The following is a 15,293-nucleotide window of genomic DNA, read 5'->3' as shown; positions in this document are numbered from 1 at the left end:
TAATCTTTTTCAAATTAATAAGAGTCCAATTAGGAAACAACTTTTCCGGCATTTGTACGATAGGCCTAAAATATATGGGTCTTAAACCCTTACATGAACTGCAAGTATCTGTATCATTGAGTATCATTTTAAAAGTGATAGGTAACAAAGTCATTTTAAGTAGAAACAATTTAATTTGACATAGATCTATTTTAACTATAAAACTTGTCACACTTTTTTTTTCAAAATATATTAAGGACGTGTGCGAGTTACGCTAAGTTGCGTTCTAAGGTCGTGTCCTAAATGAGGGAAAGTCTAAGTTGTGCCGATAATGTAGTGATGTGTCGATACGAATCAAAAAATATCTCCCATTTGGATTAGCATCAACTTAGCCTAACTCGCACACGTCTTAAAGTATAAATATATTAAGTTTTTAACTCAAAAATTAAATGAAAATGGGGCGAGAAATAAATAGTATAGGGCTACCGCATGATATTAAAAAAGCATTTGTAATCAATTTCAATTTTAATTTTTCTACATCAATAATTTCTTCAAAGCCGGAAAGCTGTTAGTATATCCTTTGTCTTATCCTTTAAATGAGAGATGTAATACTTCAGCTTATATAAACCCTTAGAATAAACAGTGCACTTCAAAATAATCACTAACGAAAATTTTATTTTGCTAAGTTCGTCAAGAATGTGTTTTTTCAGCATATCTGTTCTTGTTTCTGCTAGTTGGTGCACTCAGAAAACCCAACACCACGTTCGGATGGTATATAGTGGCACTCATTCATAAAACTTTCTGATTAATAGTAGTAGTAGTGATAACCAAGTAACTAATACTACTTGTCAAAAAAAACCCATTCGATGGAGTTTTTGATATATTAACAACTTGCGCTCATAATAATAGATAGAACTATTGAAATAGATAGAACTATATAAATATCAATTTATATTCTTTAATAGATAATCGAATAAAAAGTTTTGAAAAGTTAGAAATGCAATAAGCTGGCGAGTTTTCTTTGATCTCATTGGATAGTTTTTCTACCGAAAGAAGAACTCGAACATCAACTACCATCTAGAACAGGCAAGAACCGAATCATATTAGAATTATTACGCCGAGGCGTCAATGATTTATTCTAACTTATCTGTAACTATCATAACGAAATAACTAGAAACCTAAACTAGAGTTGAGTTGGATATGTTATCAAGACTTGTTATTATTATTATCAAGATGTTATCAATAATAATCCATCAATATTATGTATTATCAAAAAGAAAGTGTGTTGTGAGACCACATAATCTCCACAATTAAAGACTTTTCCTGAAACTCATACAATCAATACCATATTTTAGGTAAGGTTTTCTTAAAAGACTATCGCATTAATTAAATGTTTGTATTGATTAATTGTATTGAAAATAGTTTTAACATAGAATCTGTGACATATCTAATGTACGATAGTGGCATAGTAGACACTATTGCCTATTTGTGTTTATAACGAATGCTTTTAGAGAAATTGTTTGAATGTTTTTGACCTGTAAGTACAAATATTTCCTGCATGTACTTTTACCCACACAAGGTAAAATCTGTAATCACACCCTTTACTGGAAAAGCATTATAGACATCTAAAGGTTTTCAAACTTCTACTTAACGTTACTGACTGTAAAGTTTTTCTGAAAACTACTACAAACACGCAGATCATATTTAGATATGAACTGATATATATTAATGGAAAAATGTTAAGTAATACAATTAGAGATTCCTTTATTTATGCGTTAAATGTTAGTGCCTAAATTATATTTTATCAACTCACAAAATTACCAGATAATTTTTAAAATATTAAATCTTTATACTACCTTATACTGCCTTATCGTCTTAAATTCATCGTAGAAAAATTGAAGACAGTCTCGTCGGACGGACAGACGGTGAAATTACTAGGTAATTAGTTCATACTGTAACCATCTGACAACATTTATACTGTAAGACTATTTACACTTTTTCCTACCATTAGTGATATCCTTCGCAGAGAACAAGTTACTTAAATTTTCAGTATATAATATATATCCAGAACAACCCAATTTAAAAGAATATAAATTGAAAAAAAAAAAATTAATCGTTAGATTGTCTATGGTAATGCAGTAGTAGTTGTGTCTGTAATAATGAAAGAAGACATACGCTTGTGTCGCTAATGCAGTATATTAATATTCTATTATGGTTGCTTTACTGATCTTGCAATAAAAAAATTATATGATCCAAAATTATTTAATTATATGATCATATATAGAAAGAAGCTTTAGAAAATGTTAAACCTTTTATTGGAGAATGCTACGATAAGGCAAGAACAAGAAACAGCAACCTAAAGCTGCCCATAAAAGACTTCGAAAAGGTATGCTGAACTTGTGACATACTGTCATAAAATTAAAAAAAAAATTTTGTTGCTGTAATATTTCAAAAAATTTTTAATTAAATTGTATAGAAGTGAGAAGAGATTCGTAGTTTTCGGTTAATATTATCTGTAAATATTTTAATTCTACAGAGAATTGAAAAGAACAATAGTTGTACAGTATCTCTTCCAGAATGAAAAAATCACCGTTTTTAATTATCTATAATTTAGTGAAATGATCACATATCCAATTCTAATAGACATCATTCGGGAGTACAAGAGAGTCCCATGAAATTACTATTGAACTTCATAATATTCTTTAGACTCAACAACGAATAAAACCGCTCGAATTATTGAGGTTGTTGACATAGACATACAGTGTTTTCACTTTTGCAAAGTGAAATTGGATGTAAAGTGTGACTATATTTGAAAATTATTCAAATATTCTTATCTGAATTACCTGAGACTACACCTGAGACTATGAAACAATCAACTATGTTAAAAAATAATAATGAATCAATTAGAACATCTGTGCTTTGCTATATATAGTTTAACCAATATTAACATCGTGAGATTCCATGGCATTTGAAAAAAAATTATTAGATATGTCCACTTCTTGATTGATTTTTATAATAATACTTTAATTTAAACTTTAAAATTTACAAGTTCGCTGGTAAATAATCTGAATTTTGTTGACCTCTTGCCTTTGCGCTAATCTATTCAAAGGGATCTGACTATATGTGGTTAAATTGATACTGAAACCAAAAACACTGTAATAAACAAATATTCATTGGAAACAATAGATAGGTCTAAAATTTGAGAAAACAACAAATTTTAAAAAAATAGTTTAACAAAACAGATACTAAATACGCTATGAGAGGCTGATATTTTCACTTTTTTTAGCATTAGTGCTGATGGTTCAGTGCTTTCTTAATCGAAGTATTTGACACTTTCCAGTCTAATGCAATGACACTACAATTATTAACACCGATTCAATACGGTCGCTTACTAGATCTTACGTTATAACTTCCTTTCCCGCATCCTACTTCTGATCTGTTGATCTGTTACCCACCAATTAGTATTCTTTTATTTGCTTGTTATACCACTTGCTTGGGGTGTTCTCTTTATACATGCTCTAGGCATCACAAACTTTATTTAGTGTATTTTATTATATTCCGCCAGTCTAATATATGATCGAGCATGTAATTGTAACATTGTATTATAATTTATGTACGCCAAAAAGAAGACTATATACGTACTATAAAGTATGTAAACAATAGTTTAACAATATAGTTTATGAACAATAATTCCTGTTCTGACGGTATTCTAATTTGTTTAATCATTTTTGGGCAGATATTCTAGAAACATAAGGGAACAATGGGTTAATAATGAAATAAAGTAACCAACAGTAGTGGATTCCAATTGAAGGAACTCGAATATAATGCATGGTCAGTGGTGGCGCATGCTACAGTGAATCGCAGTTACTTATTCTATTTTTCGTCGCATTGGTAATCAGTCAAATGACTCCATGGACAGTATTCTTGTCCAAAAATCCAAACATGGTCTATGCTGTCACGAAAATCGATGATATTATTGAAATATATTCTATCTTCATCAGGGAAATAATAATAATGTGGAAATAAAGAAGACAACCTATCGATAGTAACTGCAATGAAGCTCATTTCGTTCTTAGAATTATAAAATATGTTTCAATGAATATTAAAATTTAATTCAAAACAGAATTTATTTATTTAGACTGAACTATTAAATCGAAATCGGCATTGCAAAATATTTCTTATGTAAGTTCACAAAGAAATACTTAAAAAAATATTGGAAGAAAATTCTTTTTGTTAAAAATTTCTATTTATCCTTTACGCATGGACAATAGAGTGGAGAGAGATTTTTGTGACCTACTTTGAACGAAATTCAAAAGAAAGTGCAATGAACTATAGAGGATATGTAACCTTCTACGCGTAACCTATGTATCTTACGTATCATAGTATCTTACGTAAAGTCAACTCAGAGTGCAAGCATCCGTTTGAAATTTTCATTTAAAAATAGTTGGATATGTATGAAGCCGTGGGTAGGGATAGTACATTTCATTATTCTGTGTGAAAATTTTTTCACAAAAATAAAAATACGTATAGAAAATATTCTCTCGTAGAGGAGAAAAACTTTCTCACAATTATAATGTGGCCTTGACACAGTCAACATTTAGAAGTGAATAAATATTCACAAATTCATTTTCACACTCTAACGAATGCACAAAAATAATCAAAAATCCTGTCCTCTCCGCCTCATCATCACAAGTTCCCTGTGTATACAGAAAATATAGGAATATATGCATACATATGTACCATATATACATAGATAATATTTGTTTAATGTGGACTGTGATTAAAATATTCGATAAAATGATAAAATTTTCCATTATGTTCACTCGATGCAGTTGATTTTTTAATTTATTTAGATAAATCCGGTACTTAAACTTGGTTCAATCGATTCTTATCTAATACTCGTATGCACAGTCAAACTAATCTTCTTAATTTGAACATAATGATTCAGATAAATATTTTATTAATTGAAAAATCACTTCTTCATTAGGCTATAGTTGATATCAGAGAACAATGAGTTTGGTTTTTGAAGTGAAATCAAAGTTCTTGTACGACAAAAATATGGTCTTTTATTTCTCTCTCTATTCTTTTCTTTTACAACTTAGTGATTAGGAGAACATAATGACAAATTGTTTCTGAACATTAAAATAAAAATATGGGCAGTTGCCATTCATATAACTATGACGCATTCTGATAGTCTAGCACATTCTTTTCACTTTATTATTATTACTAAATAATAGGCTATGAATGCACCCCGACCTTAAAGATCTATTGTACGCCTAAAGGCCTAACTAAAACCATTTTAGACTATTTTAGACTCGTAATTGCTGTGGGCTTCATTTTACCTATTTGATTTGAGATGAAGCTCCTGATTCCAAGGTAGTCGAGTCTTCGCAGTCTAGCCAGTCGCATAGAATATGTTCTGATTTCTTTTCACCTTAGTGTAGCATATTTAAATTTCAAAGTACTACGATGAAGCAAGATTTTTTATCACTGTCACTCCACATTAAGTTCTTCTTATGCGATATTCTCCGTTTTCTTACACTGATCCAAATATTTTTCCCATTATTCTTCTCTCAAATACCGCGAGTTCGCTTGCTTCCGATCCATTTCTTAATTAATTGTTCGGTCAAAATTTTTTCTATGAAGAAATCAGACGAATATAATCTATTAAAAGGCAATTCGAAATGTTACTTATGCAATTCACCAAGGAATCAACGACTAGTGATACTGTACATAGTCTTGCTAAAAGTCTTGCTAATATTTTTCTTTTTCGCAATGTGATATTTTTTTTTACAGTTTATTCCCCCAAATGTCCCAATAATTCAATAACATAACATTCATAATCTTCTATCAACTATCTCCTCTAACTTGTAAATGTTTAAAATTTGATGTTTTTAGGAACACCCATCAAATTTTCATCTAGTGTTTAGCAATATCGGTAGCTAAATGGTCACATTTAAACCTAACAAATCACAAACTAATACGCAGCTGATGTTGTATTTTTTTCCAAAAAACAGTGTTTATTCAATACAAATAATTATTTCTATTTCTTTATTTTGCAAATATTAAAAGTAGCGTATTGAATGGAATGTCATAAATAAGAACTCGGGAATTCCCCAATTTTAAATTTTTAGTTTATCTAAAAATCACTTATTGATATGATAACTATAATTCAAACTCATTTGCGACTGGTAATAAATTATTAGTTTCGAGACAATATATTCCATATTTCTAAAACCATTAAAATGAATAATCTGTTCACAAATTTTTATAATATTTTATAATACTAAATATGAAAATAAGAAACGATTTTTAATATATTATAGTACTTTTTTGTATTCTACCATATTTACTCCTGTAATCATGTAGTAAGATGTATATATGATCATATCAGATTTTTTATAATTATATACATAAACTTATACAATTATGTAGGATTAGATAAAATTATTTTTCGTGGTTAAATACTATCAAATTTTTATTTAATTTGTAAAATATTTTACGCAGCTCCTTAAGGCTCAAGGCTGTCAGCGGTCGACGTTTGACAACGCCGCCATCATCTAACTACGTCACTGTTACATATAACATTTCATAGTTGATCCTTTATTCATAAATTTATATATATGTAACATATATGTATATCAGCTTATTAAGGATCAAGCTTTTTATTACAAAAATTTATGGTCAATAAACAATGAAGATTCATCTTACATAGGCATATACGCTGTTTTTCGTTTAGATATAGCATAAAACGTATATGTATATTATAGGTCGCTGTATATAATTTATAATGATTATTTTTATTTAATGACTACAATAAAAGATGGAGTACAAGCATGGAATAAAGCCTATTATGGATTAAAACGACTAATAACAAGTAATAATATTTCGCAGAAAACAAAACTAAAAATGTACAAAACATTGATTCACCCAGTAATAACATATGACTGCGAGACATGGATATTAACTTAAACTGAAGCAAGCAAGATAGCAGTGTTTGAAAGGAAAATACTTAGAAAGATTTTTGGCCCCATGAAAGAAAATGGGAACGGGGCTAGAACGGCTAGCTGAAGGTGATATAATCAACAAATTTATAATAAAGCAGCGACTAAGATGGGTTGGATATGTGATAAGAATGCCGGATATGAGAGTACCACTTAAGATTTATGTGAACGAAGTAGGAACCTGCAGAAGAAGAGGGCGACCAAGAAAGAAATTGGAAAACAAAGCAAAAACAGAGAAACAGGCTTAGGTCCTACATGGACTGTATAGTCACGAATGATAATAATGATGATTTGTTATTTAATATTTTAATAAAATTAAATCAATTCAAATTGAAGCAGTTACAAGTTAAGCTATTAATTAAAAACACTTTGTTAGTTTTTTGTACTTATTTATAGATATTTTATATAGTTTTATCCTTTATAAAATTCAACACACAACATTTCAAGGCTTATTGGGCTTCCTTTTCAAGGAGGAGTATTAAAATAAGTTGTTATGAGTTTTTATTTAATTCACAAAAATAAATAAATAAAATCATAAACATTAAAAAAAGTAAACTCCATACAATCGCAAATAATAAATAAAAACATATATTTTTAAAAACAACAAACTTTTTAAGTGAAGCTCACAAATTAAAAGCAATCCACCCAATCCATAAAACAACAGAAGATGTTAGCATTTAACATCCCTGCTCTCATTGTGGTGTTGTTTGCTCGCGCTCACTTGCTCGCTCTACCCAGCTCACGTACTCACGTATAGCATTTATGTAATGTGCGATTTTCGTACGGGTTACGTTTACCCCAGAAATGAATGCGATTGCCATTTAGTCGATTTACGTCTGTCGTTTGGATTGTAAGTATTTTGAGAAAAGTGTGGAGATTAAAAGTGTAAATATTTTTATAGTTTTATGTATAAAATTTTTTTGTCTTTCAACAAACTTCTATTTACGATTTGTAATTTGCAAAACTAAACTGAAACTGAAATCGGTGAGGAAGAGGGCGAATTTGTAAAATATATGTAACATTAAAAATTTCATAAAAAATTATAACAATTACATAATGTTCAATGTGCTGCTAATATTACTGCGACAGACACACATATAAAGTTAAGAACATTTATAAAATTAAAAAAAAAAAACAATAAAAAATATTAATGGAAATTACATTTTAAAAATTAAAAATGCAAACAAAAAATGACAACATTACCTAAGCGATTTGTCGTTTTGTTGTACGTGATTGTCAGCAGTGAACACACCGTTTGCGAAGATCATCACACGTGGTGTATGTTAACTGTTACTGATGTGTGTTTCATGCAAAAAAAAAAAAAAAAAAAAAATAGGAAATTCTACGTACTACAAAGGTTACAGAAAAAAGTAATTCAATGTCGCGTCGCGATAATTTTAGTGTTAGCAATTTGTGTTTGTATACATATTAATTATGTAATATAGGCGATATTCTTCCACATGACTTTATTATTTGCACCAGGGTTAATTTGTTCATACACTCCCCCCGCACTTCAACCACGAATTTTACATGAATTTTTCATTGTCACACGCACACAGACATATACATATTCAAACACGTGTGCATATTTAAGCCAAACAGAAATTACAGTTGAAAATGTTCTCTCCTGAGCTGAGCATACGTTGAACACACGTTTGTATGTCGTACATAGCCATTGCTCACTTGCCATTATTGTTGCTAACTATATGTGTCAGCTGTTATTACTCGCTGCGTTGAGTATGTGTATATGTGTGTGTATCAGAATGAGTATGAAGCATGATGACATATTCCTGTTCTTTTCCGCTTTGGAAAATTACAAAATTCGCATGAATTTCAAAAGAAATTGCCTCAGGTAGAAAGATGCTAACTTGCGCGTGGAATAAAACTTAATAAAAATCTTCGTCTAATGTTAATTACATAATTAAGTAATTAACTAATCTAACCGTTGACTTAGAATATTTGAGTATTGAGTAATTCTAAATTAATCATTTCACGACTCGAACCATACTTACATAACGCTTCTGACGAATTCTTGCCTAGCCATATTTTACAGAAAAAAAAAAATCAGTCTTTCTTGTATCTTATCGAAAGACTTGTGTTTTAATGCAGTTAACTGAAAAATTGCATTTTGCGTAATCTCAAACTTTTACATAATCGAAAAGAAAAAAATTCGTCTTCAGTATAGCTAATAAACATTTTTTTCGTAATTCTAACTACCCAGAATGGAATATATAGAATATTTTCAAATCGTAGTAAAATTCATTCAATAAAAACGTAAAAAAAATACCTCCAATATTATTCTAATACTTAAAAAAAGTTATAATATAAAATATATAATATAATATAAAAAATACTTATAATATATAAAATATATATAATATAAAAAAAATTTTTTTTTTTATAAATATATGTATAATATAAAAAATACATATAATATAAAAAACATGTTTAATGTATAAAGAAAAATTGGCCAATAGTTAAATAATAAACTTTTTAAAAAAATTTTATTTGTTTTTAAAAGATAAAACCGATATTTTGACTATATAATATAATAAAAAACAAATAAAAAATTTTTAAAAAGTTTATTATTTAAGTATTGACCAATTAGCCTGTAAAAAACAAAATTATTAAGAAAATTTTTTTTTTAAAATAAAAATAAAAAATTTTAATCAAAAGTATTATACTGTGAAAATTTAAAATCGAGAAATTCAAATTTCAATTAAGTGAATTTTTGACTGACTATATAGCTTAATAGGTATTTCGTAAACCGCTCGATTTTCATCATAAGCTTTCATTGATTGAATTATTCGTTTATAAGTTTCAGACTGCAAAAATCAAACTCTGTCAAATTTGAACCGTGAACTCCCACAAAACATTGTTATAAGACAAGACTTTTTAATTGCATAATATATAAGATTATACTATTATTTTTATTTTTTATACTATTATTTATTTTTTTAAAAAATAGTGAATAAATATGTATTATTTACGTATATATATATTTTATAACATAATTTCACAATTTAGAAGCAGGAATAAAAATATTTAATTTTTTTTCCGGCTTACTTTACTAAACATTAAAGACATCCGCCGTCTCGTCTCGATGGAAATGGTGCTGTCATTTAAAATAATTACGTTGAATAACATTATTTAGTTCTTAATTTAATATGAGAGATTTCTAGATCAGTATATACCATTAACAATGGCTGTGTTAAATATTGTTTTTTTTTATAATCACATTTCCATTTTAAAAAAGTATTTACGCGTTTCTTTCATCTACTATGATATTGTTAAATAACACTAGGCTACACTAACTTTTTTTATTTGATTTATCAATGGTGTTAGGATGATTTCATCCCATGCCGTTAAATTTAAATTTGCAACCCGTGTCTTTTTCTTTGAGACATTCAAAATTTTGAAAAAAAAAAAGGTTTTATATTTTAAAAATTGTGCTTTTAAAGGGTTAATAAAAAAATTTATATTTTTCATTCGAAAAGTGTTTATTTTTTCATTAGTAGCAAGTTAACTAAAATACAAATTTTTTATTAACTCTTTAAAATCTCTATTTTTGAACTTTAAGTCGTTATTGCCAAAGGAACCAGATGTGTAGAAGAAAAATAGCTTGAAAATATGAGCTCAAATTAACTTAAAACCATTGAAAAATCAAAAAAGAAAAAATGGTCCTACATTTTTGTCGCACTCTGTGCGTATTTTTAATTCAAAATTATGCTTGGATTTAAAAAATCTTTAGGAAATACTTCTCAATATCTGAATTATATAGGAGTTTATTTATTTGACATTGATATATCCTCAAACTTAGAATTGATGTTTATTAGTATAACATATATAACATAAGATATAATATAATTTTGGATGCAATCTCAATTTTAGGATTTATTTTAGAACTATACAATTTTTATAAATCATTACTCAAATTCAATATATTAATTTGAAGAAACTCTGTAAGAGTTCTGGAACTTGCATATAAGCACAAATAATTACAATTACTCCCATCACATTGGCCCTATCTTTCTGTTAACCTCTGGTCATTCTCACAACCAATCTTATGCCACGTAATCGTCATGTAATTCTGCGTTTATCTCTTCTTTGGTAAAAACAGTTGACATCTGAATTAAAATAAATGTTGTTGCTGTAGTTTTTTGGAAATTCGAAAAGTCTGATTTTTTAGTCTCTCTTGGCACGGGTGAAAGGCATTAAGCCATTTGAAAAGACGAAAATATTCGGGACGTTTACCTAGCAGCTCCTGGAAGCTAAAAAAAATTATGAGTCAGTCCGACTATGATATAATAATTCGAACTGCTATAGCGTTAAATTCAAAACACATATATATATGATATATATATGATTATATATGATTCACATTTTAGTACGATGAATACTGTCATGGTAATGAATATTCTTAATATATTTAACTTAGTTTTGTATTCTGGTATATCTCCTAATTTCAGGAAAGCTAGCAAAAATCAATCCAAAATAATAGCATAAAGCTAAAACCATAACATTTCATATTCCTAAAATCCGTAAAATCTTTTAGTACTGCACAATGACCTTCTAAAAGAAGAACACTTATATTGAGTAACAACAACACTTTTTTTAACTATTACAAATATTATTTTTATTATTATATTACAATTATGGTGTAACAGCCGTAGAATTTCTGTCTTGTCAAGAAGTTAAGTTATCATGTAGTTCATTTTCAAGTATTGCAAAAAACTATATCTAAATTATGTATACTTTAATCCGATATAATTCGAAATTAATAGATTATGTGTTGAAAGATAAAATTATTAAGATAACGTTTATCAATTTGAAAAAATTAATAATAATTATTTTGAATTAAAATTAATTATTCAAATATTTTTATATTTACAGTGACTGTAGTAGTCGTTAGTTACGAAAAATGGGTGTACCAGCTGGTGATGTTGAAAAGGGCAAGAAAATCTTTGTGCAACGTTGTGCGCAATGTCACACAGTTGAAGCCGGTGGCAAGCACAAAGTAGGCCCTAATTTACATGGCTTAATCGGTCGTAAGACTGGTCAAGCAGCCGGTTTCGCATATACAGATGCTAATAAAGCAAAAGGTATTACCTGGAATGACGATACACTATTTGAATACTTGGAGAACCCAAAGAAATACATCCCAGGAACAAAAATGATCTTTGCTGGTCTTAAAAAGCCAAATGAACGTGGCGATCTTATTGCCTACCTCAAATCAGCAACTAAGTAAATTATGACAAATTAATTTATTTATTTAAATCAATTCATATATATATAAATATATACATAATAATGTCAATATAAATTATATTATAACAAGATAAAACAAAAACAACAACAACAACAATTCATTTCGTTATGTTATTTAAAAGTCACAAATTAAATTCAATTGTGTTCATTGAATCAACTTTTTGGTAGAATATTAAAATCATATAAGAAGAATAACCTAACCGCACGAGGCACAGAAGAATGGTGCTGAAATAGTAGACGGGGCCAGGCCATCTATCTGGCTATTTATTACTACTACTACTGCTATTAATTGTAAGGTTCAACGTGCTATAGTAAGCTAAGAACAAAATAGCCTCAATTTTAGTTTAACATTAAATAGTAAAATATTGTTTATAATTTAAATTAAATAAAAAACAAACTATAACGAAAATATTGAAATTTGATTTTACATTGCGAAATCATCGCAAAATGGTTCTATTATAATCAATGTTGCCATACACTATTTTATTGATATTATGAGTAATGATATTGAACCATTCAGCTACTTTGAATCAAAATTAACGTACATGCACTTAGGATATCATTAGAAACTTACTCAACTTAGATATAAAAGGTATAGGTTTACTTAAGTACGCTAGTCTATAACGGTCTAGTAAAATGTCGACAGGTCAGGGTATAGCTGGGTACTAAACAGTTATTTGTTGCGTCTGAAACTGATATTTACTAATATATGTGTGTACTGAGGATCTACATTGTGTAATGTAGAATCTTTTTCACATGCTTAATTATGTCACAACTTAGAGCTAACCTAATACTAATTGACTTATAATTCTGTCCCTTAGAGTTGATAAAAGATTTCTGTATCTGAATTTAGATTAAATTCAATACTTTGCCCTCATTACACACTAGTTTCACATCACCATCCAACGCCTGGTTACCACCTATCATTCCCAATATTCTGCACTTTATTTACTGATCTTTTACAAATACTAGTATATCTCTGTATAGTAGTATATATATAGTAGTATATAGTAGTATATCTCTACGACGACAATATAAAAAACTCATTTTTTAAATTCAAAATTCAATTGAGGTTTATGAGGATTCACTATTTTATATATTGCTCTAAATATTGTACTTTTTTTAAATATCGGTTTTAAGTATACGAGCCAAGTTCCCAAATTGGGTTCGAGTGTATATCATTTTTCTTGCAATACAACAATTTTTTTATCTTCTGAAAGTAGTAACTAGTAAATAAGTTCACGACCCAAAAATTGTTCATAAAAATTTACTTGCAGAGATTTACGTAATGAAACTTAAAAAAAAATTAATAAAAATCATACCATTGTTATAAATATACATCGCTTTTTTTTAGATAACGTGAAACATTGTATTTATACTTTTATACAAATATTACTTACCATATGTGTGAAATTCTTAGCTTATCAATTCCCAGAAGTATATCATATCATACTACCAGACAGCAAAGCATTTCTTGATTAACAAAGCATTTCTTTCTAGACTTTACTCGATTTCCTTGATAAACAGATTTGTTGGAACACGAGTCATTCCAACTTTTTTTAAAACCGCCAATCTCCACGCAAAACCACAAAAAAATATGAACAATGAAAGTGGCAATAAACGACCTCAACAAAATCTATAAAAATAATAAAAAGATCACCAGCTAAATTAATGTATTAATGCCAATCAAGAAGTAAACCTCTTTACTCCGCCTACCCACACATTAAACGCTCAAGTCAACCCATATATTGCGCATACAAAATTTAATGAACAAAACTAAAAGTGCTAGTTAGCAGCAACCAAAACTAACAAAATGTGATGTGTATTAAAGATGAATAGAAGAACCATTTCACAAACATGAACAATAGCGCTAGTGAGCATCACCAAAAATATTGCAAAAATCAACACTGAACATAACAAAAATTTTGAATAAAAATTAATGCAAAGCTAGGCAACAGCACCAAAAATAGCAACTACGTTACTGTTCAAAACAAATTTATGAACGGTAGTTTTTTTATTTTAGCATCTTCCTTAATATTTTGATAGATTTCCAAATTGTAGGGATTATTATTTAAGCAAATAAAATTAACGATGTCTGCAAGTTCTGTAGCTTCTGCAAATTAAAACAAGATATATTAAAATAATTCAACTACTTAACTGAATCAAACATCTATTTATAGTAAATTGTAGCATAAAATTAAATAAAATGCTATAGCATAGCACACTTGATGTTGATATAGGGATTTGTTGTAACACGTCATTTAAACTTCTTTGAAAAGCGACAAGTTCCAGGCAAAAGCATAAAAGAATGTGAAAAATGGAAATAACAAAAAAAAAATCCTACCACATCTACGAATACCATATAATAAAAATATCTTCAACTAAATTAATGTATTAATGTCAAGCAAGAAGTAAATTACTTTACTCAATCTACCCAAACACATCTACATATGCAATAATAAAAAATAAATAGTGCTAGTTTGCAGCAACTTAGTATATTATGTATGTTAATATTGAAACTAAAAAATTTAATACACAATTTTTAGCGTATAAACACATTGAATCGAGATAAGCATATTAACAATATATTCTTTCCAAGTATTCCAATTTTTGCCAAACTTGTAATCGCACTCACTTCTGATATAACTACCATATTTCAGTGAACTTAACTTTACAAACCAGATGGAACTCGTATGACTAGAACAGCTGAAATGCTTGCCATTGTTTAAAATCAGATTAATTTCATTAGATATGGAGTTTCGTTTGCATTAGCGAATAAATTTATATTAATAATTGTCTAACAATTACAAAGGTAGAGAGTGAGTAGCAGATAACAGACATCACATACTACGGTAACTCTAGTCGAAAATATGCATGCCGTTAAAGATATCATGGAATATTTATGACCTTACTGTTTGGTGATGGGATTCAATCTTAAAACATCGTCTTAAAGATATGTTGGAAGTCTTAAGTATCAGCGTTACTCTAAGAATACGGGACTTCCCTACTCAAAGTAGGAAAGGAATCAACTATAACCAACTA

At 28.5% G+C, this 15,293-nt stretch overlaps 1 protein-coding gene across 1 annotated transcript; it reads left to right on the top strand.

Annotated features, from left to right (window-relative positions):
- Positions 1 to 7,752: 7,752 nt before the first annotated feature.
- On the top strand, positions 7,753 to 12,660 carry LOC119689835 (cytochrome c-2). The gene is made up of 2 exons (XM_038104752.1): positions 7,753 to 7,833; positions 11,877 to 12,660. The coding sequence occupies exon 2, from the start codon at positions 11,905 to 11,907 to the stop codon at positions 12,229 to 12,231; it is 327 nt and encodes a 108-aa protein (XP_037960680.1). The 5' UTR covers positions 7,753 to 7,833; positions 11,877 to 11,904; the 3' UTR covers positions 12,232 to 12,660.
- Positions 12,661 to 15,293: the final 2,633 nt, after the last annotated feature.

This window comes from Teleopsis dalmanni, chromosome X, assembly GCF_002237135.1.
Source record: "Teleopsis dalmanni isolate 2A chromosome X, ASM223713v2, whole genome shotgun sequence".
Lineage (NCBI taxonomy): Eukaryota > Metazoa > Arthropoda > Insecta > Diptera > Diopsidae > Teleopsis > Teleopsis dalmanni.
The sequence above is the reverse complement of the archived record's forward strand: the minus strand, read 5'-3'. Positions and strand labels throughout refer to the sequence as shown.

What these genes read in the sequence shown, in the direction of transcription:
- LOC119689835 (XM_038104752.1), top strand. Translation starts at nt 11,905, where the DNA reads ATGGGTGTACCAGCTGGTGATGTTGAAAAGGGCAAGAAAATCTTTGTG.